This window comes from Falco cherrug, chromosome 8 (assembly GCF_023634085.1).
Source record: "Falco cherrug isolate bFalChe1 chromosome 8, bFalChe1.pri, whole genome shotgun sequence".
In the NCBI taxonomy this organism is placed as follows: domain Eukaryota; kingdom Metazoa; phylum Chordata; class Aves; order Falconiformes; family Falconidae; genus Falco; species Falco cherrug.
In genome coordinates, this window is record NC_073704.1 from 9,852,639 (window position 1) to 9,880,147 (window position 27,509).

General features: G+C 36.8%; 1 protein-coding gene across 1 annotated transcript in view; it reads right to left on the reverse strand.

Annotated features, from left to right (window-relative positions):
* Positions 1–27,509, reverse strand: part of SPAG16 (sperm associated antigen 16) — a 412,472-nt gene that overhangs the window by 355,955 nt on the left and 29,008 nt on the right. Inside the window, exon 9 of the mRNA XM_055718613.1 lies at positions 25,375–25,520. Coding sequence (XP_055574588.1) covers positions 25,375–25,520 — 146 coding nt within the window. The remainder of the gene's footprint in view (positions 1–25,374; positions 25,521–27,509) is intronic.

Below are 27,509 nucleotides of genomic sequence, written 5' to 3' on the forward strand. Positions count from 1 at the left end.
TTGCTAATAAAAAAACATAAAAATCACCTACAAAGGTTGTGGCCACATAAATCCTCCTTATTCAGTTTATAACCCTGACAATTTTTCCTTTTTTTTTAATAAAATAAACATGAAAATAATATGTAATAGGTAGTAAAAGTCAAATTAATTAAAAAAGCAAGGGCAAAACTGTTCTGTCTCCATGTTAAGGTCTAGTGTATTCATGTAGCTCTTCAGACAGTTTGTGAACTGGTGCTAACAGTAAATTTTAAACTTGAAACTGCTCCTGACAATGTCAGTTTTAAGGGTCTGCCAGATCAAGTCTTCCTACAGCCGTTGCTGATGCAATAAAGAAACTAGAAAGTACTACTACTATAAATGTATAACTACACCACAGACACTCAGTACCTTTTTGACTAGAGCTCTCATTGATAAATTTACAGAAATTATTTTCTACTATAAAAAGCATAAACTTGAAGATTGAAAGCTGCAGCACATCACTAACACTTTGTTTCTTTTATTGGGGCTATGAAACCCAATTTTTTCAATTATTAATAATGTAGATATTTGAAGAATAAAAGGATGCTAACATACAAATATTGCATCACTGAAGTGCAATAACTTTCTTCCAATTTTTAGCACTACAGCTTATCTATTTTTGCCACTATTTCAGAAAGTAATGATATAAAAGGAAAAAACTTATCTTTATGCCAAACATATTGCCCAACTCTACAGAAGTAAACCAGCTGTAACGTTTTATCTTCTACTAAAACTTAAAAAACTTCTTAGCACAGAAGCCCGTATCCTGGGCTGCACCAAAAGAAGTGTTATCAGCAGGTCAAGGGGGTTGATTCTCCCCCTCTACTACACTCCCGTCAGACCCCACCCGGAGCACTGCGTTCAGCACTGGGGCCCCCAGCACAAGAAGGACATGGACCTGTTGGAGTAGGTCCAGAGGAGGGCCAAGAAGATGCTCAGAGGGCTGGAGCACCTCTCCTATGAAGACAGGCTGAGAGAGTTGGGGTTGTTCAGCGTGGAGAAGAGAAGGCTCCGGGGAGACCTTACAGCAGCCTGCCAGTGCCTGAAGGGGGCTGACAAGAAAGCGGGAGGGGGGCTTTTTACAAGGGCATGTAGAGATAAGATGAGGGGGAATGGTTTAAGCTGAAAGAGGGCAGATTTAGATTAGATATTAAGAAGAAATTCTTTACTGTGAGAGTGGCAAGACACTAGAACGTTTCCCGGAGCAGCTGTGGATGCCCCATCCCTGGAAGTATTAAGAGCCAGGTTGGATGGGGCTGTGAGCAGCCTGGGCTGGTGGAAGGTGTCCCTGCCCATGGCAGCGGGGCTGGAGCTAGATGATCTTTAAGGTCCCTTCCAGTCCAAACAGTTCTGTGATTCTATGCAATATCCAAGTAAACCACATTTCTGAGTTTAAAGCAACATGATTGTAGATGATGCTGTTAAGCAAAAACATGCCTCTCAAATGTGGGGACTGTAACATAATTTGTACACTAGAGACAAATACCCAGCAAGTTGCACAGCTGCTTAGAGGACTGAGATCTTGGAGTCTTAAGACCAAGAGCTGAGAAACACCAAACAGCTTCTTGAGCTTGCTCAAGATTGACCATAGAACAATTAGTAATTTAAGATGCTCTGCACCCACACTGAATGAAAAACAAATATTTAAGCTTTATAAAGATGAACAGATTCTTTTTCCAGAGAGGAAACAGCCCTCAAAATAAGCTAGTCATTGAAGACCTGTTCTATCTTAGAAAGGATATTTATGCCGTGTGAAAACACTACCCGCAGCTTCTCCCATCACTTCTACCGTCACAACTACCTCATCAAATGTTTTTTTTACCCCTTTATTTTGATTAATCTAGTTGTTACAGGATATACAGGACCAATAATCCCTGTTAAGTCAGTAAGATGAGTGAGGAGTCACAGGGAATTTATTCCAGTACATGAACATACTAATAATTCTGAGTGCTAAATTCAGTTACAATCTCAATAAAGTAATAAAACAATCATCCAACTTTTAATTTACTGCTCCTTGATGGTGGGAATTTAACTTAATATATGCAATTAAAATTGATTTCTTAATTTAAAAGTATGCAATTCAATACCACAACTCTAAGATATTAAGTTTATACCGGTACTGATATGGCTGGATTTTAAATATCCACTTCTGATTGCCATTAACAGGAATTATGAATGTAAAATCATCACACATTAAAGAATAAATTCACTAATATTTTAACTGGTAGCAATTCTGAATGTTTTGACCCGATTCTTGTCATCATAGCATCACCACATCATACCAACAGAATATGCTCCTGTTTGTTTTTCAAAATAGTATTATATGTCATATGGATAATCAACCTTTTACAGGGTACAAAACAATATCTATAGTCATACAATATAGATGTACAGCACAACTACATATACAACTTAATCTTGCATAAATTAATGAAAACAGTTACAAAACTGAGCTTGATCATTTGCCAAGAAGCAAAATAACAACAAAAATGCTGCAATAAATTATGATGATACAATGCGTGCATTTGGTTGCTTGAAAAAGCTACTGTATTTGTGATCATTGTTAAAATAAACAATAGGACAATAAAATACAGAAACTTCTCCCAATTATAATTTTATTTTGTAGCTTTAAATTTTGATTATGGTGCAATGAAACCAGCAATATTTTAAGTTACAGCTGCACATTCTGCATATGCCATACAATTCAATTAGGCATGTTAAAGAGGTAATGCTGATTAGATGACAGACATTAAGCTACTTCAGTTATCTGACATACTCCAAAGTACATTGCAGTATTGTCTTTTTTTATATGTATTTAAAAATTGTTCATAGTGATTCATGTGAACTTTCTCTCCTACAGAAGTATTCTATAATAGAGTCAATTAACAAATTCAGATGCTTTCTTCAAATAAGTTGTCTAATTTCTGTTTGCTTCCTTGAAACAGTCATATGAATGAAGAAATTAGTTATTCAGCATCACATGTTCAGATCTAAATGTATAAAATAGTCCCCGAGATCACACATATTGTTGTATAGTACCGTATCACAGACACCAGTTTTCTTAAATCACAACCTGTATCAAATCATGTTATGATTCTTCCCATTGCAGTACTCAAACTGATTTAAAGACCACAGGGTTAGAACTAGCAACAGCCAACTTGCTGTCCACTGTTTGGGAACCTAGATTAAATTTAACAAATGTGAGCAAAGACACTCTTAAATTCAATAAGCATTATGCACTAAGTTACCATGAAATATTTGTATTGATAATCTGAGGTCAAAGTGAAAAATAAAACGTCCCTAATGAAAGTGACTTTCTGATGCGCTTCATAAAATTGTGTTTCATCCAAGCTCTGTATTTCAAAAATACTTTTTTGCATGTCACTCTAGCACAGTGTAGTTTTGCTGAGAAAATAAAAAGTATCCACATCATCACCAAGAGAAAGGGTGCCCTTTACCTCACCTGGGAATTAGCTGAATTGTAAACTATAGGGGCCACTTTGTCCCCAGTTATACAGTCCTGTCAGCACCAGGCTACGGAGGAAGCTCTGGCCAATCTGAGGAGTTCCAAGCCTCTCCTAGCCTGCAGCCCCGCACATGCTTCACACAGCACAACCATACCTTAAACACTTCCGTGTCTCTACCCTGCAGGCAGGACCATCGTTACATACCTGCCTCCTTGCTGACACCCCTCAGACTCCTTTGCCTCCAGCGGGAGGGTAAGGAAACTTGCCACAGCGATGGTACCAAAACGCACCACCGCACTTTCAGAGGCATGGACTATATAGCATGTAAGGTAATCCCACAGAGGTGAGGACTTCACCCCCCGCCCCCTTGTACTCCTGACTCCACAGAAACACCTTTCCTCTCTTCCCAAAGCCATTCATGTGTCAAATGGGGTTTTTTGATAGTTAATCACATTACGTGAACTCAGCGTAAGAGCAATCTTACTTCGCAAACTACTCCTTCACACATCTGCCACCAGTCAGCACCAGATGCCAGGTTGGTGCTAACGTGGGGACCGGGGGACATGATGTTGCTGCCCAGCCCTGAATGCCAGTGCTACCCCCGGCCCTTCTCTCAGCAATGAGAGTTCCTTTCCCCTCCACATCACCAGGAACCGGGGCTATGCGTTGGGCTGAAGCAAGTGCTAAGGTGGGTTTGGCTCTTTCACTACAGTATAAAAAGTGCGAGCCCCCCTCGGCCCAAATCACAGCTATGGACTGCGACTGCACATGGACCTCCCTGCATAAATACACAACATAAGCTGTTTTCTTCTTAAGGTACAGCATTACCACATAGCTATCGCATCCATAAACCATCTTCAGCAGAGAAACTTTTGGCCTAAATGTTGCCTTAATGACTTCTAATTAAACTAGGTACTTTTAAACCTTTTTAGGGGTTTAGCTTGCACCTATTTCTCTCAGAAGTACTAAGCCACAAAGTAATTTTTAACTTTTAACAGTTTAAAGATATAAAATTACTATTTTTACACAGTATAACATAAATGCCAGTATTCCATTTCCGTGGAATTACCAGGTTATTTCTTCCATGTTGTCTTTTTACTCAAATATTTCATCTTGAACAGTTCATCCTGACTGTTACCAGTTCCGGTTTTTGTTTCACTGCTTGGGTTGGGGTTTTTTGGGTTCCCCCACACCCCCTTACTACTCACTGAGGAACACACAAGACCTCTGAATACCCAATAACACAAAATCTATCTCCAAGTCTACAGAACCCCAATGCACATTAGAAAAATAATTGCAAAACTGTAGGCTGGGAAGATGAGGGATTTATAGGCAAGCATGTGTTCTTTAAATCTAGCAAGACTGCACTAAAAGTATCTCTGAGTGTAGTTTCTAGAAATAGGCTTATTTGTTATAACAGTAAGACTAATGCATTGCTCTATATAGAATACAAAATGTTTTAATTATATAATAGCTATTATGTATAAAGACTGTATGTATTGCATATGTACAGAATATACTTATAAATTTTATACACACGTATCTGTATGTCCATACATAAAACCAGTGTGCAAGACTTGAAGCAAGAGGAAAAAATCTGAATTTATCCATTTTAAGTATTAGTGCACATAGCAGACATGGTTCTCCTTCAAACTAGAAAAAGAAAAATAATTACTCTTTGAAAAAGATGTTGCTACTTGACTTAAGTGATGATTAAAAGAAATAGAAATTTAAAATACTCCTGCCCATACGGGCGCTGTCATACTCAAGACTGGTATGTCAAATATTTATAATTATTAAATCAATTTATATTTTCCCCAACACAGGCTTGTTAAGTCATTATGAGTTTAGTCCAAAAGATCATGATTAAAATGAACTTCAGTTTTATCAGCTATCAAAATATTTAGATGCTACGAAATACTGTTAAGTATTTCTTCACTAATTCTTCCTTCAGCACTGGTATGTCTTTTGTAAGAAGTATCTTCCCATTGATCAAGATAGCAAAATTCAAGCCTAAGAGTTCCAAGATAACAGAAAGATTGGCATCACAAGAGTTTTCTAGCACATAAGCTATTAGACAGATTTCCCATGAAACTCAAACCCCATCCAAACAAAAATTGCTACATTCTTCTAATTTAAATGCAGTTTGCCAGGGCTACTGGCAATTTTAGAGAGACTTTACATACTGTCTCTTTAAGGTAAGCAGAAGCAATCACACACGATTAGAGTCCCAGAACTGTAAGCACCATCCCTACAAATTCTGTGCAAAGTAAGAGAGGATGAAAAAGTGCAAGCAAAACTCCCCCAAAGTATCACACGAATGCAAGTGGAAAACTTTATGGAAACAGAGGACAAGACACCTTAGAAGCTAATACAAGATCATTCATTCATTTATGGATGTTCCAAAGTACATTTCATCCGAATTAATTTTTTATTTTGCTTCTAACACGTGCACTGTAAAGAAGAGTGAAAAAAACTATTATTTTTTGGATGATTTAGTTTGACATGATTCTATCTTGCACTTCTAATAAGAGTAAAATAGATCTGCTCCTAAAGGTTCTCCTACCACTAGTAATGTCTAAATATTGACGCTAGAGGTTCAAATAAGTTTTAAATTTTGCCATATGTTTATTAACTTTTCAAATATTAACAAACAAGTTAAATTTTTCTTCAAATTAATACTGTGCTTCCAGGAACCTCTAAAATTGCAATCTCAATATCATCTAGTATACACTAATTTTTCACATGAATGAAGTACGTATTGTAATCATTTCAATAACTGTTTTAAGGCATATAAGGTTTACAAAGGTCCATATATCACTACAATGAACTAGTAAACACATTCAGGGACCATTAGTTATTGATTTATTTGCAACTATCCTTTACAGTTGCTGTCCATATTACTCCCCTTTGCATTTAATCATACCGATTCAGTTTCAGGACAGGTAGCAACCATTTATTCCAGGCTCCACATAATGATAAATAATGAAAACAAAGCTTTAAGAGTACTTTGATGTGCAAGGTACAAAGCACTCAACTTGCCAATACTGGCGAGTAATGGACCCTTTATAACAAAAAGTTAATTAATTGATTACTATAGTTGTTAGCAATAAGTACTACATCAAATAGTGATAATGCTTATTATCTGTCACTGTAACCTAGCGTAAATATTTTCAGCACTGCAGGAAGGGGATACTACAGAATATGTAAGGAAGGTACTGCCAGACTGACTTCACAAACATGCCAACAGTGAAACTGAAACTGATAAACACTGCCTTAAGGTGCAAGGATGTCAGTCTGTTCTAAATTAATCAAGACAGATTATAAAAGCCAGACCAGACAATGTCTAATTGATTTTGGACCACATGAAATCCAGGCCATTGCACTTTCTTGAATTAATTTCTACTTTAGGTAGACATAGCTTAGAAAAGCCATTATTTAGAAGTTGTCAGGGTTTTTTTAAGACTGAAGAATTTACTGTAGCAGCCAGTGCATTTGTGAAATGCCTAACCACGTTCTCTGCTAAAAAGCAACACTATTTCTAAACCAGAATATCCTTAGATTCAATTTTTATCTACTAAATCCTATTCTAGTTTTGTCTGCTATGTAAACGAACCTATTAAGAATATATTTTGTTCCCTTTGTCACAATCAATGATGAACTCCTCCTTAATTAAATCTCATCTACTTGAAGATGTCCCTGCTCATTGCAGGGGGTGTGTGTGTACCAGACCTTTAAAAGTCCCTTCCAACCCACATTAGTCTATGATTCTATGAACTCTTCCAGATACCGTTGTAAAAAATAGTACATTTTTATTTCTATTTAGTTTACCAAATCATCCAGACTTCATTTACCTGGTGTCTTCGCGAAAAAAGACCTTTCCAGAGTGCCATCTGTTAACTTTAATCAGTAACTCTGATTCAAATCCTAATCAGATTTCTAAGATTCCTTTTTTCCAAGTCACATATAAAAATGTTAAATAGTGTATGAGAAAAAAAAAAAAGTCTCTGAAAACATTTGATGATTCTCCATTTAAGGTTTCATGTCAGACTTTACCATATTAAGTAACAATATTTACATTGATTTTGTAAAATACCTTAATATGGATAAATCTATCTTCTACAATCATGGGATAATTTGTATTAATATTAGCACTAATCATATACACTTTTTAATTCTCTACATTATTCTAGTTCTCCATTTCACGAGTCACTTCTTACATCTCAAAGATAGTTTTGGAATTATCCACAGATTCCTGGCACAATCTCACTGAGAGAATTTCTTAGCACAGAAGGAGATGAAAGAATGGAATTCGTTTATTGCCACCTGACTCTTAAGTTACAAAATTGAAAGACTGAGCTTTCATGTGGGATATCAAAACCTGCAGGATTTTATTAAATTCTTGAAACCTAGTCCATGTACTCTCAATAGAAAGGTAATTTGTTTATGGGGATTAGGACAGATGGTGTGGGGACCTAAAATGAGTTTTACTCTGAAAACCAGCAATGGTTTACCCCATGGATCTGTTCTGTTTTCTGTATTCAAAATCACATATCCTTAGCAAGAATACAAGCAACAATTTGTATTGCTTGCTTGCTATTACCATTAGCCCCTCAAAACCAACTCAATTTTGAAATGGAACTAAATTCTATTTGTCTTTTTTGGTCTCCCTCTTCAAAGTGCAGAATGCCCTTTCATATGCAGCACCTTTCTCTTCCATCCACTTTGACAAAGTCAGAGGGAATATCTGAAATCAATTCTCCACAACTGCTCATCCACAAACAGATTCAAGACAACTTGCAATTTCATTCTAAATCTAGGCACTTGGGCACTGCTTTAACAGCTTCACAGCTTTTATTGGAGATGTCAAATTTCATTCATCAGTAGCTACAGCACAGGATGAGTATGAAGAACATTAGCTTTATTAATTTTAAGAGTGCTGTATATCAATATATCTCTGTGGGCTCAAAGAGTAATGGTACAGCCAATTATGAGATTCAAGGAGGTGAAACCCCACAGGAATTCACTGACCACGCTTTTGAGCCTAATGCTTAAATAGACAATACTGGAGATCTATAGTGGAAAGAGAGGTAAAACCCAACACTACACAGGAAAATTAAAAATTTATCTGATCACAGGTTGCACTAGCCTGTTCTAATTCACAAGACATCTCTGTGATTAGAGATAAACCCTGAATAAAACAAAGTTTTAGAAAAACTAAAAGACAGTCTGGATGTAAGGGTAGTGAGACACTAGTCGAAAAAAACAGGCCAAGTTGACAAATTAAGGAATTCTGCTGAAAAGCATTGAGAATCTAGTAGTATCCAAAATTATTTTGGAGAAAAATAAATTGTGCAAACAGGGCATCCCTCAGCCTCTTAAGAAATTGCCCTCTCAATTTGTTACTTTGACAATACCTTACATCATAAGCTGTTGCCTTTGTTTCCTCCACCTACTTCTCTAGCAAAGGCTTTTTCTTCTAACTTTCCCAATTCTTGAGAATCTAGAGGTTCAAACTTTCCCTTGAGCCCTGATTCACAGGTCATAAAATTACATCTAACTGCCCTTTGAATATGTCTGAACAGGTACGACTTCCTTATCCACAGCAGTAACCCATACAAAAATGTAATTAATAAACTCTAAATTGAATTTCACTCACACTTGTATTAATTAACTTGTTTTAGTAAATGTCCATCTTCTACCTCATCTTCTTAGCATCTTTATGACTTTAGTAAAAGCTTTAGGACAGCAAGCCACCTTAACACATTCATTTTTTACAGTAAGCCCAAGAGGATGGGAGTAGGCAAAAAAAGATTTCCTTTGCCATTATTCCACCTGTATCAGAAGTCCTCTCACTCCCTGTTGATTTCACAACACACAAATTTAACTACAGCTTTTTTGTTTTACTTTTCTCCTCTGAAATTCTAAATCATAACAATCTTCTATCTCATTTTTTTTTTTTTTTACCATCTATAATCTTTATTATTGCCTCATTCTTTGTTTACTTGCAGTTCACAGCCATCTGCTGTGTTCTTACCAACCTTCCACTCTATTACTAGCTTCCATTCCCAGGTACTCATGTGGTATGTGGAAAACTATATAGACCATTGTAATTCCAGTTATGCAGAAAGCGACACACCTGCACGGCCACCTTTCCCATTTTAAGTCCTACTCCAGGTAGGATGTATTTTGAAGTGTTCTTACACCAAAAATTAAATAAGCACAGGAGTAATTTCAGAAGAATAGTATTTCTGGAAAACACCTTTTGGATCTCGGTATAAAATCTATTTCTGCTGGCAGGTCTTCAGTTTCTCATTTCTGATCTGGAATGCAGGTTTACAAACTTCCACATGGTCTTCAAGCAAGCAGAATCGTTACAGTTCGCTTGTCATCTGCAACACAAGATTCACAGTCACCCGTTCTCTATGCTTCCCAAACTTATGTTAATTTCTGCATTACACTGCAAATTGCCTTTTTTCATACTTCCCAAAGATCCAGTCACCTTACCCATACAGCTGCCTTGTCTTCCTCGCATTTTTTTATCTTTCATTTCTACCCTCAGCTGTCACACCAACACCTTAGATAGTTTTACTTTCTGTGGTGCTTCTGCCTTCAATCTGCAGGCACTGAAGGCAATATTTGGCAAGAGCTTTCACACAGTAAAACCGGAAAAACCCCAACAATTTTTACTCAAAGGATCTACAGTTACTAAAGGCTTTTAATATGTTTTAAAAGATCTTTTCTATGTGAACACAGCCATTGCTGCACATCAGATAAAAGGCCTGTAATGTTTCAGCCATAAACTGTACCTCTGGACCCCCTTTGTATTTGCCCTGAAGGAAATCCTAATAAAGTCTGCAACTTCCAGCCCCTAACTGATGAAAAATTCTGTAATATTCTGCCTCCAGATCAGACTCAGAAATTTACTGGAATCATGCTGGCAATTTTGTAGCTATTACAGAGATCTTTTTTTTTTGTGCTATGGAGGAAAACAATGAACACATTCAGGACTGCAGTTCAACCACATAAAGTAATGCTCACTAAAACATACCAAACAACATTCCTCTCTCAATTTATATCATTGCCACAATTAAACACATACTTATCCTTTTTCTGAAGTTGAAAAAAACTTATGTTAAAAATATACAGGTGATGAATTTCAATAAAAAGACTACTGCATCCTCTGATTCTGTTCTCTCGGGATCATTTTCAGACAAACAGCTTCTCAAAAAAGCATCTTATTTATTCAGAACAGAAACGTTTAAAGAAAACACATCTTAAAATTAAGAAACATCTTAACACCTACCACCTAACCACCTTAACAAACACTTACTCTACATTCAATTATCAAGATATCACCCAGAAACACTTGCAAGTCTAAAATACTTCCAGTCTTTTCATTGGTGCCAGGTTTCCCACGGGAAGTCAGACACTTTGCTGCACTGAGGGGGCCTTACCAAGAAATCCAAGTTTTTCGATGCCTCATCTGTTGAGTTAGGTCATAGCACTCTCTTTTCCTTCTTGCTAGTGAAGTGAAGCTTCAACTTGATTCCTGAAGTGTTTTAGTATTGTCATTGATGTCTAGTCCACAAGTAATAACAACTACGGGAAAAGCCTCCTACAGCATATGACCGCATTTTCTTGAAAAGAGGAATGAAAAACATGCTGCAAGAGCATAATTAAATCAGAGTACATGTTTAAGAAGCAGGATTGTAACTCCACATTTCCACATCTAAATGAAGCTATCTGAGATCTTTTTCATCCAAGGTTTTACTGCTAATAAAAACACTATTCATGTGTGCCTGTAACCTTAATACTGCCTTAATCACACTTTTTGGAAGCAGCTTATACCAAACTCATGAGCACATTCTCAAAAAATTTCCTTTTCTAACTCAAAATCTAAAGAGAATGTAAAGGTCAAAGCAGATGATAACTTGCTATCATCACAAACTTAAAAAAAAAAAAAAACAAACGAAAAACTTCAGATTTTTGTTTTTAAGGCTTAAAAATTTTAAGTTATATTACTGCACGAAGGACGGGGGGATAAAACAGCACAGAATTACCTGGATATTCCTCAGGGCAGGGAGTGGTGGGAAGAAACAACAACAACAATCAGCTTTGAAAGTAACAGCAGAGAGCAGTATTTCAAGTATCTATAGAAGAAACACTGAACAGAAAATCTAAATATAACCAATATGGGTTTTGCACTGATATATATGGTTTCCATATTTGTAGCTTACATGCACACTTCAATAGAAAGGTAAAATACAATGATTCACACAGCAGTAAAACTTCAGAATTTCAGCTTTCTCAAACAAAAAAACCCCAAAAAAACCAAAACAAGAGACACCTTACCGTATTACCTGAACAGGACCAGAGAGAACTCATTAAATATGTAACATTCAGAAGAAAATTGCAGATGAGACACACAGGTATGAAGTCCTCCTTACAACTAGACAAACTCTCACCATTGGTTCAATTAACTTATACATTCCTCAACACCTTCAGCAGAATTCTGTCTCAGATGCAGAAAGGCTGTTAGGATTCTGTAAGAATCATCAAAAGCTTGAAATTCCCCCCTGAAACTGCCACCTACTATACAGTGAATAGGAAACAAAAATCAGATTTCATATAATATACCAATCTAACAGCTAGCAGCCATAGAGATGATTCTGTACCCTCACACATGCTAATGCATCTTCACCTTCCCTTGCACTAAACAGCACTGCCTTGATCCCATGGTGATCCTGTTCATTTAACTAAGCTGGCAGAAAACAACCACCACCAAAACCATGAATTCTCTGCAAAGAATGAAAGAATCATAGAATCATTTAGGTTGGAAAAGACCTTTGCAATCATCAAGTCCAACTGTTAACCCAGCACTGCCAAGTCCATCTCTAAACTATGGCACTAAGCACCACAGCTACATGTTTTTTAAATGCCTCCGGGGATGGTGATTCCACCACCTCTCTGGGCAGCCTGGTCCAGTGCTTCAACATCCTTTCAGTGAAGAAATATTTCCTAATACCCAATCTAAACCACCCCTGGCACAACTTCAGGCTGTTTCCTCTTGTCGCGTCGCTGGTTCTTTGGGAGAAGAGACTGACCCCCACCTGCCTACAACCTCCCGTCAGGCAGCTGCAGAGAGCAATAAGATCCTCCCAAGCCTCCATTTCTCCAGGCTAAACACCCCCAGTTCCATCAGCTGATCCTCATAAGACTTGTGCTCCAGACCCTTCACCTGCTTCATTGCCCTTCTCTGGACCTGCTCCAGCACCTCTACTTCCCTCTTGAAGTGAGGGACAATATTTAACACAGCATTCAAGGTATGGCTTCACCAGTGCCGAGTGCAGGGGGACAATTGCTTCCCTGGTTCTGCTGGCCACACTATTTCAGATACAAGCCAGATGCTGTTGGCCGCCTCGGCCACCTGGGCACACGGCTGGCTCATTCAGCTGGCCGTCAACCAGCACCCCCAGGTCCTTTTCCACCAGGCAGCTTCCAGTCGCTCTTACCCAAGCCTATAATGTTCCATGGGGTTGTTGGTACCCAAGTGCAGGACCCGACACTTTTACTTATTGAACCTCCTACAGCTGGCCTCAGCCCATGGGTCCAGCCCGGCCAGATCCCTCTGCAGAGCCTTCCTGCCCTCAAGCAGAACATCCCTCCCCACAACTTGGTGTTGTCTGCAGACTTATTGAGGGTGAAAAAGATAATAAGGGCAGAAAATTGGAACCCTGTCAGTGGCAACAAGCTGTTAGATCTCTTTAACTGGTTATTAACATACTAGATCACCAAACATTTGCAGTACATTATATAACAATAGCTGACTTTAAACAGAGCTGGCTATTTAAGTCTCCTTAGCATCCTTACAAAATTTCTTAGACAACAGTATCAACTCAATGTCAGCATATAAACCTTAAATTCTCAAAAGCGTTTAGGCATTTACTCTCACTGACTTCTACAACAGGGAACCCAAGCACATCTGCAGAGCTTTAGATACTAACTGCTGCTAAATGTATAGACGCCATTTTAAGAAGGAAAACTGAAAACCTTAAAATACATTACTAAATGGCTTACGTGTGTTGGGTGTGCAGTTAAAGTATATTAAGGCGATATAAACTACAAATAGATCAACCTCTCATTTGTCAAACACAAGCACGTACTTGTGTAGCTAAAAATAAAAGTCAAATCAGAGTTGATGCAGACTCGCCAAAAAGACAGCACTAATACAATCAGGTCTCAGCTGTGTCATTAATATACTGACCAGAACAATCCAATGACATACTAAAATGATATTCAAATATATTTGGCTGGGAAGAGAAACGAAAAGGCTACCCTGCTGGTTTCCTCTCATTACTTTTCTTACAGTAACTTATTTCTAACATGAAATTCAGGATGAATGAATTCAATTAGTAAAAAGATTTTTTAAAAGTAATAAAAATGGGATTTGTAATATTAGGAACAATATTTATAGCTCCAAATCTCCAATTTATAAGCTTTCCTGACACTCAAATTCTTTAAGAAAACATTCTATTCCAAAGAAATAGAAAAGGATTGTTTCAAAAGTTATAAAGTTTAAAGACAATCTGAAGCATCACAGACTAGCTGATATAGCTGAATAAGAATAGTCTCCTGAACAGATGTTGGCATATTCCGCCTAAGCTCCTCACCACAGCTTTGGCACACACAGCCTGTTTCGCTGCCACTGAGGCTGTCTACTCATACAGATTACCAGATGGTGGCTAGAAGCTTACTCTGTGTGTATCCTGACAAAAATGGAAATAAAACTACACAGAGATTGCCAAGAGCTCCTTGCTACCATTCGTGGACCAGCAATCAGTTAACTCGGCACCAAGGTTAAGAATATAGGCGAGTATATTAGCTTGTTTGGTTGTGTTTTTAGAAAGGTTACAGGAGTCGTGGAATACAACACAGGACAAACCCTATTAACCTTAAAGTTGTTCCAAAAATTGTCAGCCTTCCCCTCTCATTCTTTTTATGTTTACACAGTTTCTAGAACAATTAATTAGTATATAATAGGCTGTCTTCCATTAAAATAAAACAAAACTATACAAATAAACACAAATGCCAACAAAGCCCTTTCCAGCATCTCTTCATTGGTATTTCCAAAACTATTTTAGCCTGGTTGAATTTAGAGATCAAAGCAAGTCTGCATACACTGGTTGTTCAAAGTTTTGGTGGCAGGCAAAAACTGGCCATGAACTAGTAGTTTGCAAAACAGAAAAGAAGCTGGAGACACAAGATCAGAAGAAGGGAAGTTTAGCCAGCAACAGAGCAGGAGCGGCAAAAGAAAACGTTGCCAAAATCTTATAGTCTGGAACTCAAGAGAAATCTCTTTCAAATTACTATTATGTTTGGACTAAAACAATCACTTAACAACTGACTGTATATCAAAAATTGAGAACTTTTTTCCCCAAAGGATGATCTTCAAAAGTAAATATATCTCCTATTTCATCTCTATTTGCACTACTATTGTTCTTATTTGTAATCATGCAAAAGCAAGGACAGAATCTTCAACTCCTGTGATCTATGCTGAAACACATAATTAGGGTATTCTCCCTAACTGCTACATTAACATACACCACGGCAGCAATTTTTACACGAGGTGTGAAGAAGGCAGCTTGTGAACTTCTTTAGCATTACAAACAACCTTTTGTGGCCATTTTCTTAGGTATGGGTATGAAAAAAGATGTATAAACAGCTGACAGAGACGTCACAGCTATATGCGTTGTTCCTAAATTCACCAGGAGTGAGGTATTCTAAACAAAGTTTAAAAAATAATCAATATACATTAGAAGTGCAGAAATACAGTATACACAAAGAATTCTCACATTAACAAATACCACTGGTGCACACAACTGAATTTCTAAAAACACAACGTATAGTGATTTATTTCTTGTTTGTTCTTTTACTTTTTAACCTATATAAATTTGTGGAAATTGCTCCTGACAGATTTAAATCACAGCAAACAATCTCGGTTGTTGCTATATTGCTTCGAGATTACGGTTTCTTTACAGATATTACAGAAACATTGGGTAGGTTTGCTTTTTACCGTGAGTGAAGCATTCCTGCAAAAACAAAAGCAGCTTGAGGTGTGTGGTAAATTAGATGTCTGATCAGCTGATCTGCTTTGGATGATTTACAATATATAGCACTTTATCTGAATAATATATACACAAGCTGATAAAAACTTGTAAACAAATACAGAAAAATAGAAAAAAGTTGCAAAGTATACAAGAGAAATGTAAACTGAAACCATCCACTGAGAACATGGTAATTTTCTCACTTAAGCACATTTTGGCCTGTGTTCTGAGTAACAGAATCCTACACCAGGCTTTCAGACTTGTGTAAACAACTTTTTAATTCAGCACCTTAGTTGAAAGAATTTAGGATGTTTACAAAAAGAGTAGAAGTAGAAAGGAGAAGGTTAGCTGTTAAGGAGAAGAAAGGACTGAAACAGGGAAAAAAAAGCATTATTTTAGATCAGATGTGAAACCACTTGAGTGCTAGTGCTTTTTCCACCAAAGACAAAGCTCTGAGAACTCATGGCCAAACTCCACAGTAGGATATAAGACTTCACTTATATAAAACCAAATTCTTTTGAAATATAATATGAAAACATCCTTAAAATGTCCACAAAATTATTGTCTGTTGTAGAGTGTATGCTGTTTAGCAGTTGTGCTTTACACAAGTGGTTGCATTTAGCAGCAGCAGATTCAATCCTCCCTTATTGTCTAAACATCACTCTGAAATTGTTTCTGTTCCACTGGCATAAAAATCATATACATCATTACAGGTTAGCTTCCAGCAGAAATTTTTTACCAAGGTACTCTTCCTCAGGAAAGCAAACCCCTTACCTGACAGGAGAGAAGGCGCTGCCATTTGACAACTGTCAGTCATTTCTATAAAATGAGCTGGTGCTAAGGGCAAAGAAAGTATGAATGGGGGTGGAGGGCAGCAACCTCAAACCATCTCAGACAACACAGAAAGACCAACAATAGCTTCCCTCTGTCCCAGCCATGTTTCTTCTGAAAACTGAAGAAATTATACATTTTCAGTACTTTCTCAGACCTCAGTCTCCCTGCTGACAGAGGTTTCAATGTGGTTATTGCATGTAAGTGAAGACAAGCTCAACAAATCTATGATTATACAACCAGTTTTAATCATGATCAAACCTGTCAGGCCTAGATTTGAACCGGAAATCCTATTATGAAAAGGACTGTGACCCATCTTCTAGTATGTGACACTCCAATGAAAAATAATTAAAATTTCTGGAGGAAACTGTCTGATTATTAATTCATAAACTGTTTGGAATACAGTCTTAGCATTTTATTTCATTTCATTGTATTGAAACAAAAACAATTAAGACTTTACTTTCTACTCCCAGAAGTACTGTTTGAATACACAAGACAAGCCACCCTGAACATGATGTGCAATGCATGTTCCTGCCACAGTAGGTATGGTATGTTAGAGAGATTCGTTACCATGAAAACTAAATGCTAATGTTGAATTTCATTTTCCTTAAAGAGATGTTTACATATGCAAAGGTTTTGTTTAAATATTGGAAAAAAAGATTGAAAGAGCAAAATCCATAACTTGGTATAGGATAGTTAATTTAAAATATAAATACCACAGTTAGTGAGCACCTGAGCCCTTCCTTCCAGATTTTAAGGGTCTTAGTGCTTATTTCATATTTCAATCACATTGCAGTAATTTGAAAGGAATCTAGCTTTATGCATGAATAATTTAAGCTGAACTACATGAAAAAGAAAAAAACAATTAGTATTGTTAACTTTGGCCACATTTAATCTCCTTTTTTATGTGTAAGTACATCACGCAGCGGTGTGCATACTGCCCTTCCTTCTAACCACATCCCTGAACACCAGTGTAAGTTAACTGCTGGATTTTGTATTGCAAATGCTACTTCCAGAAGAATATTTCTTTAAAAATATAGCATTGATTATTCCCCCAGTTCAAATACATTTATCATTCTGAACATTCTGATTTGCAATTGTATATCAATTACAATTAACTAATTAACACATATTTATTTTTTTTTTAGCAATACCCCAAAATACTCAGCAGATCATTGTTTTGTTGTATTGGAAAATAAAACTATGTATATAGGGTTCCAAAATATTACATAACTCTGCCCACCTCTTGCATTTAAACTTTTTATTACAAAACAGGCCTTAAAAAACAAAAGAATTATAATCAGAAATAGACTTCTGTGGAATTGAAATTTTTCCTCTCACACACATACACACAAAATCCCTTCTAAAAACAACTGACATTTTTCAAGTGTAATTAAGTTTGCATCAATAACATCGTAACCAAGGTACCCAGCCAAGGGTGCACTGCTGCATGTCTTGGGCAGTGCATTCTAATCATACTTGGTGATTTCTCTTTCCTTTAGAAGAACAGAGACCTTGGCAAAAGTTAAACATTCAAAACAGCATTGCAATTGCGCATTTAGAGAGAGAAGTTGTACTGGCAGAACTCTATTTGGTGGCATTCCACCCAGCCCATTTCAAAAAATGTGTTGCAATCATCCTACATTTGTTGGTGAAGGAACAAGCACAAATAAACCATTCTCCTCCTTGACCCCTCCAAAATTCTCAAATAATATCCAGGAGAAATTTTAAGGTCTTGACAATTTAATTAAAGGGAAAACAAAAGCATTAGTCAGAGTTAATGTAATTACTCAATATTGGTCTCAAATGCCAAACAATGCTGACAGTACTGATAGTCGTACAAGCAAAGCATCATTCCTCCACCTTTGTAGGGAGGCTCTTGTTGTGTTGTCAGGTTTAGTCTTCAATCATGCGAACTCAAATCCTATCATAAAGCCCAAAGTGAATGAAAGAAAGCATTACAGGGACTCCTGTGGGATAAAGGGAACCCTTACACACAATAAATTCCCAGCTCTCCCCATTTGACAGGGCTGCCTGTCCTCAGGAAGACAGCAATGGCAACAGATATAAACAAAAACAAACATTTTAAAGTCTATAATTTTTACATGTATATATACATTTTTTACATTTTCTCAGCAACATTCAAAGATTTTTTTTCTTAAATTAAATATAATTTCAATAGGTCACTATTCCAGGAAAACAAAGCATTTGCATATAGAAAAAAAAAAACCAGCAATTTCATTATTGGCAGTTTTTGCAAATGATTATAGCAAGAGCAAGATTCACAGTCTCACAGAAGACAGGCCATTATTTGAAAATCTGTCACAATTTACAGTCAGCTACAGAAAGATATATACGAATATGCAAAGCATAGCTACAATTAGACTTAGGATCAAAGGCATCTTACTTTCCTACATTCTTCCGTATTTGTTTTCAGTCTTGGGGGTCTGTTATTTTCTTATTCTTAGCAGCATGTAATGACTCAAAGAAACCCTTTGGATACTCTGCAAGGTAAATTTACAAGCACTAGTGGCTTCAAATATTAATCTATTTCTAGAAATTCATGTCTTTAGGGTGCCTTGATTTAACAAAGCCACAGTGATGGATGGAAAATTATATCTATGTTGCCTCTTATAAATTTTTCTTGCAGACATGATTTTTTTTTCTATACAGCTTTATAGTAGCTCACATTCTCAAACATCTTATTCTCTCCATGTAAGTCTGTAATATTTAAAAAACATGTTTTGGCAAATCCTAAAACTGAAGGCATCATTACATCATCTATTACATACAGGATAACATACACAAATTAAAACAAAAGCATGGATTTCCTCTGAAGTTTTTTTTCTTTACCATTTTCAAGTCTATAGAAGGAGTTTTTAAAAAAATAAAGTGCTGCCTAACAAAATATGCAATCCTTTTAAATGAAATTCCATCAGTCAACTAAAGAACACTTTAGTTTACATGCAGTTAATCTCGGATCATACTCCTAACATTTGACTCACAGAACATTAATTCCGTAAGTAGATGTAAAGAGGCATCATATTCCAAAGATACATATTCTTTATTGCACAATATCCATGATCACCACAGTAAAGCCAGCTCCCACTGCATGCCTGATGACAGTCCCACTGGACAAGAAGCTGCACACACTATACTTGTCCTGGAGACAGTCATACTCATCAGTTCACAAATACACATTTGCTGTCTGGCACACCTTCTGAATGCTTTCCCATCTGCAGGCGCTAATGTGAGTCTTTCCACTTTCCCCAGCCATCAAGTCTAACGGGAATTATAAAAAACTTATTCTAATATTGCTCTTCAACAGAAAGTTAAAAGTGGCCTGCTATTTTAGGGCAAGGCAGAAAGCTTCTTCCCTTAAGTACAATTTTTGGGGGAAAATCAGAGAATCACAGAATGATCTCCAGAGGTCCCTTCCAAACCTGACCATCCAGTCCAACCTCCTGCTAAAGCAGGTTCACCTACAGCAGTTTGCACAGGACCATGTCCAGGCAGGTTTTGAACGTCTCCAGAGACCCCACAGCCTCTCTGGGCAGCCTGTCCCAGCGCTCTGTCACCCTCAGGGTAAAGAAGTGCTTCCTCACGTTCAGATGGAACTTCTTGTGATGCAGTTTGTGCCCGTTGCCCCTTGTCCTGCCGCTGGGCACCGCTGAAAAGAGCCTGTCCCCATCCTCCTGCCACTGCCCTTAAGGGATTTGTGTACACTGATAAGATCCCTCTCAGCCTTCTCTTCTCCAGGCTGAACAGGCCCGGCTCCCTCAGCCTTTCCTCACCAGGGAGATGCCCCACTCGCTCATCATCTCCTTAGCCTCTGCTGGTCCTGCTCCAGTAGTTCCCTCTTGAGCTGGGGAGCCCAACTGAAAGTAGATAGCTAAATAAATCCTCTGCTGATTAATCAGTACAACCCCTTTCCCAAGGGAACCCTGCACCTATATTATTCCTTAGAAAAACCTGTCTGTACTATTCCAGTTAGACAAATTCCCTAGGCAATCTATTCCAGTGCTTTGCTATGTTTACTACCGTAAATTGTTTCATATGTAATCTGAAACATATACTTATTGGATTTCTACTTTATTAATTCTAACAGGTTATGTTGTGGTTGCTTGGGTTGGTTTTTTCTTGTTTTGTGGGTTTTTTTTAACAGAATTCTTTCTGATTTTAAGAATGTATCCTGTCTCCTCTTAGTGTTCTTTTATGTAGACTATGCAATTTCACTTTTCACCTTTCCTTGACAGCTACGTTTCATAGACTTTTAATCATTCTCATTACTCTATTGTAGATGCTCCACTTGACTGCTGAAGAACTGTGATCAAACTGAACACAACTGCAGCCAGTTATATGCCAACTGAAGAAAGCAAAAGGAATATTCCACATCCTCCATAAAATACTCCTGATTTACACTGCTGTATGATGTTCAGCTATTCAGCAATGTTATGTCATTGTTGACTCACGCTAAGCTTATTTTATACAACAAAACCTAGAGCTTAATCTAAATAAATCTATTTGACCAAGTCTTTCTTACCATCTTGTTCTGTATTTGTATATGTGATTTTTTTTTTTCAAAGGTAGAGTTTTGTACCTTTTCTGACATTGCATGTTATTTCTTTGATCAATTCTCCAATAGGTCAAGTTCTGAACTGCCCTCTTGCCCTCAGTCATACCTGCTGTTCTACCCCCACCAAGCCCAGTTCACTTGGTCTGCAAGTTTAGTCAGCATATTTTCTGTTTCATTTTCCAGATCATTAATGACAACATATCCCAGCAAAAGCCTATTCACTGTAACTGCATGTTTCCAATCTGTTTTCCATTAATTTAAGAAAGGTTCTGTCAGGCCAGATTTCCACAGCTGCTAATAGGAACAATCTGTGAGACAGTATCCAAACCCTTATTAAAAACTTAAGAGCTCTTATATCTTAAGATAAAGTTACAACACTTACTGCTTCTCTGCTATCCATGAGAGCTCTTATCCGGTTATGGGTGCTGTTTAAACTGGATTGAAATGCTTTTTCCATGAAAAAGGATTTGCAAGATTACTTCTTATCCTGGTTTCTTCCAGATGTTCAGTCAAATTTCATTTATTCATTCCAAATCTCATTTGGAGTTTAAGTTTTACCGTCTAGTCTATAATATCTTAGCTTTTACTTTTTATCTCATTTAAAATACAGGCTTTGTATTTTCTTTTCCATTCTCTAGACTGCAGTCTTGTATCTTTGCAACTGGTATTAATTTTCTTAGCCGTCTGGAGTTTTACTATCCAGTGAAGGACTGTAGAAATAAGTATTCCCAGTATTATCTGTCAGTCACCTTCTCTCTACTGAATATCAAATCAGTGCTGTCTTAGCAACATTACAAACACAAAATGATCGCTTATTTACGACTTTTCCTAAGTATTTTGAAAACTGATCTTTCCAATTCTGTCCTGATATACCTGTGCTAATTTATATTGAAGCTTAATGATCTGATGAAGTAATCATTTGGTTTTAGCTTCCCTTCTGTTTGAGAGCACAGGAACTGTTGTTCTAAATTTTTTACACTTTATTCTATAGAACGAAGGAGAAACTTTTTTATACATGTATGCATGTGATATTTCCATCCAAAGTCTTATCAATTACAAAAGCTGTGTTTATACGATAATTGCATTTTACTTTTTTTTTTTTACTATACCATTGGCTGTAATATCAATTCCACAAAAACAGATGCCTCCACTCCAGAAATGTCCAACACACCTTTTGATAAAGTTTTACACCACATAAAACTTCAAAAATGAAATTGCATTTAATACATTTTATGTGGAAATAGAATTTATAGAACATAAAGAAGCTGCAATCACCCTGCTAATAACCAACAAAAGCAATCATAGAACATACTCTGTGAGGAACCTGAGAGAAACATCAAAATAGGAAATGTATATTTCAACAGGAGAAAGAAAATCACATTATCAAAGGTTCTCTACAATTTTAATGACCTGTGAGTGCATTTTAACTAATTTAAAAGTTTAAAGCAGTATTTTATGCACATTCTTAATCTAAGAATATTTATGCTATTGATATTGGCTTATTAAGGGCTAGATATGTAAACTGTTTAGCCTAATTGCCTGTTACTGTATAATTTAACTGAGTCTTGTAACAAGATTTTAAAATCAGGAGAATACATTCTCTCCAAAAAATTCCAGTTGCCTTTTCACTGTTTCAGTGATAAGCTTTACATCAAAAGGACCCTAGGTTTTAAATTACGTGTCAGCTTTTACAGGCTATTGTAATAATACAATATATGTCTGTCCTTGAAGTAAATGTTCTAGCTCAGCTATGAGTCATATTTGCATCTACTTAAAAGTAAGCACAGACATTTGTTAGATCACTATTTAGGCATAAAACAGAGAAGAGTTTTTAAATCATTTTCATCACTCCTATGTAATAGTACAGTTAATACAAACATTTATAATTTTGTCTCAAGGATACAATTTTATGACAATATATTTGCTTTTTACTGCATGTGATACAACCAATTGGCTAAATTTTAAAATTAGATAAACTGTTCACTCTGAACTTTTGTAAGCTTTAAATGTTCACTTAGATTTACAGAAAAGAGCTAAACAATATTTGACAATGAATTTGACCTAGATTTCCCATATTTTCTGTTTTCTTTTTCTCTATTTTGTCCTAAATACACTGTTTGAATACAGGGGGTTTAATTGCATTTATTACTTCCGTATATTCCTCACTTGAACTCCATGGAACCGACCAATTTATGTGCTGACTCTTACTTCTTTGTGGTATAAAGAGAAACTAAATTAAATGTAATCTTAATCTGAGTATGTTTAAATCAATTTTACCCCCTCTCCAAAACAAAACCACTTTAAGTGTGGGTTTTTTCCATTATTGTAAATAAGAACAAGATTATTTATGGCACTACACTTTTCAATAAAGACATTGCCATGTTGAATCATTGTAAGAAAGAATATAAGTCACATAAGACACAGCAGAATTTAAAAGATCTTTTGATATAGGTCAAAGGAGATGAGGAACCACACAAGTTTGATTCCAAGTATCACATAAAATTATCTAAAGAAGGCAAGACACTCATTTATACCTAATCTGTTTGACTGGAACAAATACTCAGAGAACTAAACTGTTGAGTAAGAATGCATGATTTTAACAAAACTTAGAAGTATAGTCCAATAAATGTGCACTACAGGACACAGTTCTTTGGGAATCTTTGTTTTAAATACAATTTTAATTCAACCCTTTGCCCACTACAGACTCATCATACCCTCTGACGTTTATTTCTAACACCTAAGAAATAAGACAAATCACATGTGGTATCTCAGGTAGTTTCTTTGGTTAGGACCCAGGAAATGTGAAGAGAAAAAAGGTATTGTTCCATTGTTGGAAAAGATGTTAGTCTCACACCTAAGTTTTAAGTTATTGCTTAGCCATGGTAATATCTAACACATTCAAATATACCCATATTTTCTGATGTCTTACTTCTGGAGGTACTCCAGTTTTCTAATCTGTTGATTAAATAAAGACATCAGGGCCTCTGGTAGGACTCATTTGGGAAACATAAGATCTGCAGAAACACAGATGCTTGCCAGAACCAGTCAACTAACAGTGCTCATGAATTTCAAAGAACAAGAGCAAGCCAGACAAGCATACTACCTGCGTAGAGTTTATATATTCTGGGGGGGAAGCATAACTCTACTGAAGTTCACTGTAAAAATCAAGATGACTTCAGTAGAAACAGGAACAAAAAAAATAAGATTTCATAAGCCAAGAAATACTTTTCTGTTCACAAGTCAAAATGAAAACAGTCTAAGATGGAAGTTTGTAACTACTGAATGAAAAACAGGGAAAGTGGAGATGGACTGATGGGTCAGAGCCTCAGTAATACTCAGATACTAATAGGTGGGGAGACAGTACAGAGAATTATTTCCAATATGTCGTGAGAAGTGTTTCAGAAAGCAACAGAATATATTTATTTTATTTCCTTACTATTATTTGGAGGTTCAGGAGAATGAGAAGGGATGAAAACAGAAATAAAATTGTATGTTTTTCAGAAGAGAAGTGGATTGCCAGTGTCAGACAGAAGAAATGCCCTTGCAAAAACAGATAGAAATATACAAAAAAATCACGACAGGCATATTCTTATGGAGACAGGGAAAGGAAAGACTGAAACTGATTCTGACTACATCAACATAATCTAAAGCTTTTTTTTCTTCTCAAAAAACAGTTTAAACTAACTGTGGTTCTCTAACAAAAACAGGCCAGTGTAGAATTTTTACCTTGATTTGGAAAAATAAAAAGCATAGTTATATAGCCCCAAAGTGCAACCTCAATACATAAACCAAGTAGAATAAAGAAAATATATTCCTTTAAATAAAAATAATAATAATAAAAAAAAAACAACCAAAAAAACCCAAACAATCAGGAATTGGTTTTGATGTTGCACAACTTCCACACTAGAACAGCAACGCATATTTTGGTATACTCAAGTTTGAAACCTTCATTGACTGTTTTTTGTCCTCAGTCTCCCAGATGTTATACCTTTTAGACCTAGCTGAAACATACAGGCTGAAATACTCAAAGTTTGCACACACTACGGAATAGGTCAGGATTTCTCCAGTTACAAGTGAATCATAGCAGAGCAACAAGCACTTATAGCTGGTGCTCTTTCTCTGCAGGGTGATTACATCAGACTCTTGAAAAGCAGCTTGCTACCTTCAACTAATCAGAGTTCCTATTATTCCCTGAAAAACTAATTGCAGTAAAAACTCATTAAAAAATAAAAATCTTGTTACCTACCTGTCCTAATTAATTTTACTAAGTATGACTTTTCAGTCATGTTGGAGAAGTAACTTTCCCATAACTTTGTAAAAGTTTAAAAGCATACTTTGAATTAGAAGCTGAGCAACTGGAAAGAATGCTGCTTACCTTTGGGTATCTCTTGCCTATCTTCTCAGCACCCTTGACTGGATCATATGAAGAGCTTTTAGCACCAAGGTTTTTTTGCTGCCTGGCCTCCTGAAGAGCTTTCTGGGTGGGACCTAATTCTTTCTTCCTTTGACATTCGTGGTTTGCTATAAAATAAAACCAACAAAAATATCACCCGAACACATTTTTTACTTACTCTTCTGGAAGACAGCTCTTTACTTAATATTAATTATGCATGAAAAATTCTAAAAGAAACACCACTTTAAATAAAATGATATTCAGGTTACCATGCCATCCATATAAAGTATTAGAAGCCTATGTATAACTCTGCTCCACAAATCATTTTGCTGTGATATATTTCAGCCTACCTAACAGTACTCTAGATTTTGCTCCAAAAACGCAGCAATGATTTTGAATCTGCAGTACAGGAAAGTCACAGTAAAATGGATGCGGTTCTTAGTTTCTCTCAGAGCCAGAAGAAACATCAGCTTACTGCATCCTATCCAGTATTACCACCAATGCATTATTCTGATTTACAGCCTGCATTCCCTTTTGCTTCCCTGCACTTTCTCCTAACCCACCTTTCAAACAAGGAATTACTTATGAATAGGTAACTCGGAAATCCTAAGCAGGTAGCACAGCTGTAAATCATCAAAATAGGCTGCAAGGAATATGAGGAACAGCATAGCACACGTGGACTATTGTACAATGCAACTGCCATGACGTGGCAAAAAAGATGCTATTCTCTGACAGTCTCTCGTGATCCCTGTATCTTCTTGTCATGGTTTAACCCCAGCCAGCAACTAAGCATCATGCAGCTGCTTGCTCACTCCCCACACAGTCAGGATTGAGGAGAGGACTGGTAAAGTAAAAGTGAAAAAACTCATAGGTTGAGATAAAGACAGTTTAATAGGCAAAGCAAAAGACACGCAAGCAAAGCAAAACAAAGCATTTGTTCACTGCTTTCCATGGGCAAGTGTTCAGCCATCTCCAGGAAAGCCAGGCTCCATCACGTGTAACAGTGACTTGGGAAGACAAACGCCATAACACCAAACATCCCCTCCTTTCTTTATCCTCCGACTTATATATATATGCAGCATGATGTCACATGGTATGGAAGGTTCCTTTGGCCAGTTCAGGTCAGCTGTCCTGGCCGTGTCCCCTCCCAATTTCTTGTGCCCCTCCAGCCCTCTTGCTAGCAGGGCCTGAGAAACTGAAGAGTCCTTGACTTAGTACAAACATTACCCGGCACAAACATTACCCAGCAACAACCAAAAACCATCAATGTGCTATCAACATTGTTCTCACACCAAAACCAAAAGACAGCACTGCACCAGCTACTAAGAAGAAAATTAACTCTATCCCAGCTGAAACCAGGACACTTGTTACAATGGTCTGTAGGATTTACATGGGTCTACAGGAGAAAAAAACGGAATACTGAATTCCAACAGAATTTGGAAGCTTACATTCCTCCAGTTCTTTGAAAAAAACCCCTCAGAATCGAAAAAGCACATTATACAGCTAACATCCAGACTCAAACAGATGTACTTCATATTACACATTTACAGATGCTCTTGCAAAATAGTTTTAAGACCTTGACAAGAAAATGCAAGCATTCTGACTTAAAAGGGAAAAAACCACCCACTTCACTCACAGCAAAAAAAGCACATCAAGCAAACAAAACCTGCTTTTCTACCCAACCTGAGTAAAACTAACTGAAAAAAAGAACTGTGCCTGGTCTAACAAAATGTCTTTATTCTCACTACTTTGAAAGTTAAAGCTACTGTCACAGATATCCTCAATAACAACCTTCTCTGAGGATCGGCATACGGCAAAATTGGTTTATATGTCAAACACTTTCTACTCACTAACTGCCTCCCACTAGCATGTTGCTCATGGAGTATTAGATTTGTTGGTGCTTTTGAAATACACATACTTATAAACCAGAGTTATGACAGCTGAAGGGCTTAAAAAGTCAGTAACCATTAAAAAAAGAAAGAACAAATTCTAAAGAACTGTTAACTGTTGCAATTGCACTAGGATGTCAACAGCTTGTGTTTACAGATTTTCTTTTCTGATTGTATTGTAGATGGAATGGGGACAACCAGGTTTAAGTACTTTAACTGGTGCATTTT